Source organism: Falco rusticolus, chromosome 3 (genome assembly GCF_015220075.1).
Source record: "Falco rusticolus isolate bFalRus1 chromosome 3, bFalRus1.pri, whole genome shotgun sequence".
NCBI classification, from domain to species: domain Eukaryota; kingdom Metazoa; phylum Chordata; class Aves; order Falconiformes; family Falconidae; genus Falco; species Falco rusticolus.
The window spans coordinates 35642317-35647037 of NC_051189.1; the positions used below are offsets into that span (position 1 = coordinate 35642317).

The following is a 4721-nucleotide window of genomic DNA, read 5'->3' on the forward strand; positions in this document are numbered from 1 at the left end:
CCCACCACGGTGTCCCCTGGCTGCTTTTGGGATGCGGTGGTAACCTCACATCCCCGTCCCCATGTACCCCTCCTTGTCCCAATCTATTCAGTGGAGGAAGCCAAGGCAGGCGTCACCCGGAGCCTTGGTACTGACACGGCTGCCTTGGACAAGGTGCACATTGTCTTGCCCTGGCACTGTCTCTCCTATTGGCCTGCCCTGACTGCTACGGGGACTGGGCATCTTTAAAAGGAGGCCAGTGAGGTCCGAGTTGGGCACGCGATCTCTCTGACTCCCACCAAGAGCTGCTGTGGCCACTGCCTCTCTCTGCAGGACTACTGCCTCGCAAAGCCTATACGATGTGTAACCGATTTGTGGGAACCTGGAAACTTGTCTCCAGTGAAAATTTTGATGACTATATGAAAGAATTGGGTGAGAAATGTTCCTTCTTTTTTTAAGTAACTTTTCTTCGGGAATGTTTCTTCTTCATCTTATGCTTTGCTCATGGATGGTGCTGCCTTCTTGGCCACAAAAGCACTTTAATTACTTTCCTAGCATAATTTAATTTCTTTCCTTTAGCATCAAAAATGGAAAAACATAAAGGTAGGTGCTACATTACTATCATAAATTTACTTCTGACTAACTGAACTGATCTGATATAATTTGGTTTTCTGTAAGGAGGAAAAATCTGTGGAGCTGCAGTGGTTTTTTTATGTTTCTCTTGATTGCACTATTAAACTCATGACTTGTGATAATTTACAATATATAATGGAGCTGATGTCTCATGACACTTTGGTTTCAGAGGTCTAAATGCTATGAATGAACCTATCTGTTACTGAAGAATGCCAGGAATGTAACAAATGAGGCATTGTTTTTCATTTTAATGGCTCCATTCCTATACAGCAAGTGCACAGTCGGCTACAGCATTGCTTTTGCTATATAAGTGATTCACTGAGACACTGCTTCCCTTTATTTAAAATGTTAAACTGAATAACAAAAGAATTGCAGTTAATTTATTAACCAGAGTAAATGTGGGTTGAAAGTCCAGCTACAGATATTTTACAGAAGATCTGAACAGAACTGGTTAGTATAGAGTAATTACTGCAAATAGTGTTATGCTTTACAGATAACTTTTTACCCTTTTATATGGATCTTTACATCTCAGCATGGCATAGCATTAACAAAAGCAATAACTACAGCTGTCCCCTTTCTGCTTTTATAAAACAGTGATACATCGTCAGTGGCCTTCCTCCTAACTTGCCCCAGACTTCACTACTTGTATGTAGACTATGAACTGGACTGAAAAGCACCAGCCAATATAAAAGACTTTTGACATGGGATTTTCCCCTGAAGCTCTCTGCAGGTCTTCACTCTTATACTTCAATGTTATTTATATTTCATATTTTTACTTTTCACTGAGACTTAGATGTCAGGATCCTTAAGGGACGTTAGTAGCAGCACAGGAATTGCTCAATCGCCAGTATGTTTTAAGGAACAAGCACCAGCATATTGGCAGTTCAGTATCCAATTTCTTTCATGCAGCCTGTTCACAAAAGTGCAGATTCTCAGATTTGTCAAGAACTCTTTTAAAAAAATATTTTGGCAAACTTTCCTGGGAAATAGACCATTCCTCTGAATTTTTCTACCCATTGTATCTCTACACAAATTCATGCAGTTTTGTAACCATCTATGTTTCTTCTTAGCTAAATGTACACAAGTGTCTACTTACATAAATCTTTATTTCTTGCTGAAGGTGCACTCTATCACCTGGGGCTGCCTCAGCCTCTGGATGCAGTACTTCTACATTCAAAGCATTAGTGTCTCATCTGAATCAGGCATTAGGGTATTTAAGAAGAAAGTGTTCCTTGTTCTTCCACTGAAGGCTTAAGAAAGGATATGGAGTTTCTTGCTTGCTAGAATGTAATGATATTTTTGTTTCTGATTTCTAGGGGTGGGCTTAGCTACGAGAAAACTAGGTGGCCTGGCAAAGCCTGATGTGATCATCAGTATGAAAGGAGACATAGTAACCATCAGAACTGAAAGCACCTTCAAAAATACAACGATCTCTTTCAAACTGGGCCAGCAGTTTGATGAAACGACAGCAGATGACCGGAAAGTCAAGGTAAGGGGGCTGATGATCTCTGAGTGGTCTGGACATCTAGAAGAGCACCAGCAGGAGTTTTCCTACCCCCTTAGCACACTATGAGTCTTCCAAGCTATTCCAAGAAAACACTGAAAGAAGAAATAGTATGGTGCTGGAACTGATGTTACAAAGCGTGTCATTAGCCAAGAATGCACGTCTTGCTGAATGTAAAATGAATTACTACTCTAGTCTGCAAAGCTCAGACTGCAGTTTGAAACTCCTCCCTTGGCCTTTGCAGAGTGTCGTAACCTTGGAAAAAGGGGCATTGGTGCAAGTCCAGAAGTGGAATGGCAAAGAGACTACAATAAAAAGAAGACTGGTTGATGGGAAAATGGTAGTGGTAAGTTCACGATCCTTGTACACTGATGAAGGTCAGAAGGATTGTCCTGGTTTCAGCTGGGATAAAGTTAATTTTCTTCTCAGTAGATGGTACAGTGCTGTGTTTCTGATTTAACATGAGAATAACATTGATGACACACTGATGTTTTAGTTTTGCACCTCTGTGCCCATACCTGCCTTCGTGGTGACCTCCACTGGGGGCTGGCAGGTGCTGATGGCTCCTCTGAAATGCCCACTGTGGTGAGGGAGCCACGTCTTTCCTGGGGGCAGGGGAATGTTGCCTTTCCCTCACCTGCCATCCAACCTGCCTTTCCCTAGCAGCCCTGTGAAAGCCATGGGGTGGCCAAGCCAGGGTCATAACATATTTTAGGGACCCTAGTTGTAAGGGTCACTACTAAAATTGAGAATTCACTTTTGAATGAAAGAAAGTACTTTGTTCATTACAGTTTTTAAAGTGTGGAGCCAAACTAATCTTAGCAACTTTATGAAATCAGCAGCATTATGCCTTTACCTGCTAGCTTGTTCTGACTGTATTTTGTTTTAAGTTCTCATACATTTGGATGGGTGATTTATTTTCACATCTCATAGCTGCATTTATGTGTAAATTTTTTTCTGATTATTAAACCATCTTTGAAAAGCAGAGAGGTAGAGTCCCTCTTCCATCTGTGTCTTGCTGTCTGCCCCTTGCCTCAGGTTTGTGGAGAGGGCTTCACCTTTTGCACTTGGATGAGGTCTTTTTCAATGTCCTGTCACCTTTGCTGCAGGCATCCTGTGGCTGTGAGTCACCAGAAGCTGCTGAAAGCTCTGGGGGCGAGAGGGTCAAGAGAAATATTTTGTGACTCATAAGTGCAAAGTTTTTTAAGCCAGAAGCCTGAACTCTGAACTACCCAGGCTACTTCTGCTTCCACATAAAAAAAAAAACAAAAACAAAAACAAAAAAAAAAACCAAACAACTTTGTAAAACTGAGAGTGTTTGTGGGCCATGGTATAATAAACTATGTGAGGCTGATGGTTCTGTCAAGGCAGCAATAGTACCAAGGAAGGTAAATTTATTTCTGGAAGCTGAGCCTAATTTTGCAATCTATTTGTTATTATATGCCACTTAATTAAGTTCAAAGATGTTAAAATAGAAACCACTCCATTTGCAACATAAAAACAGCTTTGCTGTTTGCTCAAAAAATTATAGAAATATGTAAGGATGTAAAATATGACATCTGGATTTTCACTGACTTCAGAGGTCACTGCAGCAAACAGAACTGCTGTCAGAAAAAGGTCTATATTAACCTTTTCCTTTGTGCCTTAGGAATGTGCCATGAAAGGAGTTGTCTGCACTAGAGTCTATGAAAGAGTGTGAAGAAATTCCCTCTCTGCACCAGACTGGGACTGGCTCTTAAAACTTGGCTTAGATCAGTGACCAAAGCCTCATGCACTGTGCTTCTTTATTTTCTTATTTCCTTTTATTGGGAAAATGACTACACTATAATTTGATATTTCAGAGCCATAGTGTAACTAATCCAAAGTATTGTGGTGATCCAATAAAAGCTTCTGAACACATAAAATAGAATGTTTGTCTCCACATCAATGATTTAAGTTTTCTTCCTGTCTGTATAAGTGCTCAGACTATTTCTGAGTAAAATGGTGAAGCCTCGGAGAGATGGTTAACACTGCTTCCTTGATATGTGTAAAAATCATCATCTTACAGATTTGATATCCTTTTCCTGTAAAATATTTTATTTCTGAACAGTTCATATAGGGAAAATCACCTTTACCACTAGAATTTTTTACTTTCAGTATGATTTATTGTTTCAGCCTTATGATTTTAGCACATCATTGTTTCATACTCATCCCAAAATGTATATACTTATTCCAGTACCACTTTTTATATCCTGACATTTATTTGGAAGAGAACAGCTTCTGGAGTAAAAAATTACCAGAATATATTCCATGTTTCTCTGCCAAAAGAGCTCTTGACCTGTGAAATGAAGTGTGGAGCAGGTGTGAATGAACTCAAAAAATATTGAGGCTAGAGGGCTTCATTTTAGAAAGTGCTCAGCAATCCAGTCTACTTCTAGCACAGCATTTAAGCACATGCTTAAAGCTGAACACATTGGGTAGAGTTTGCTACCAAGCTTAGCAGAGTAGTTAAGCTGTTCATTCCTTCCATTGCACTTACTCTGCTTTCAACTAAGGGAAAAAAAACCCCAAGCAAACCAAACCTTGACTTCTGGAAATCTATTTAGTCAAAGAGCACGGCAGCAGC

The 4721-nt window shown here is 40.1% G+C and overlaps 1 protein-coding gene across 1 annotated transcript; it reads left to right on the plus strand.

Annotated features, from left to right (window-relative positions):
• The first annotated feature begins 235 nt into the window (after nucleotides 1-235).
• Nucleotides 236-4020, plus strand: LOC119145641 (myelin P2 protein). Its single transcript, XM_037382313.1, has 4 exons — nucleotides 236-411; nucleotides 1929-2101; nucleotides 2361-2462; nucleotides 3765-4020. The coding sequence occupies exons 1-4, from the start codon at nucleotides 339-341 to the stop codon at nucleotides 3813-3815; spliced, it is 399 nt and encodes a 132-aa protein (XP_037238210.1). The 5' UTR covers nucleotides 236-338; the 3' UTR covers nucleotides 3816-4020.
• The last annotated feature ends 701 nt before the right edge of the window (nucleotides 4021-4721 follow it).

What these genes read in the sequence shown, in the direction of transcription:
- LOC119145641 (XM_037382313.1), top strand. Translation starts at nt 339, where the DNA reads ATGTGTAACCGATTTGTGGGAACCTGGAAACTTGTCTCCAGTGAAAAT. An exon ending in TGACTATATGAAAGAATTGG is followed by an intron (nt 412 to 1,928) that starts GTGAGAAATGTT and finishes TCTGATTTCTAG; the next exon opens with GGGTGGGCTTAGCTACGAGA. An exon ending in CAGATGACCGGAAAGTCAAG is followed by an intron (nt 2,102 to 2,360) that starts GTAAGGGGGCTG and finishes TGGCCTTTGCAG; the next exon opens with AGTGTCGTAACCTTGGAAAA.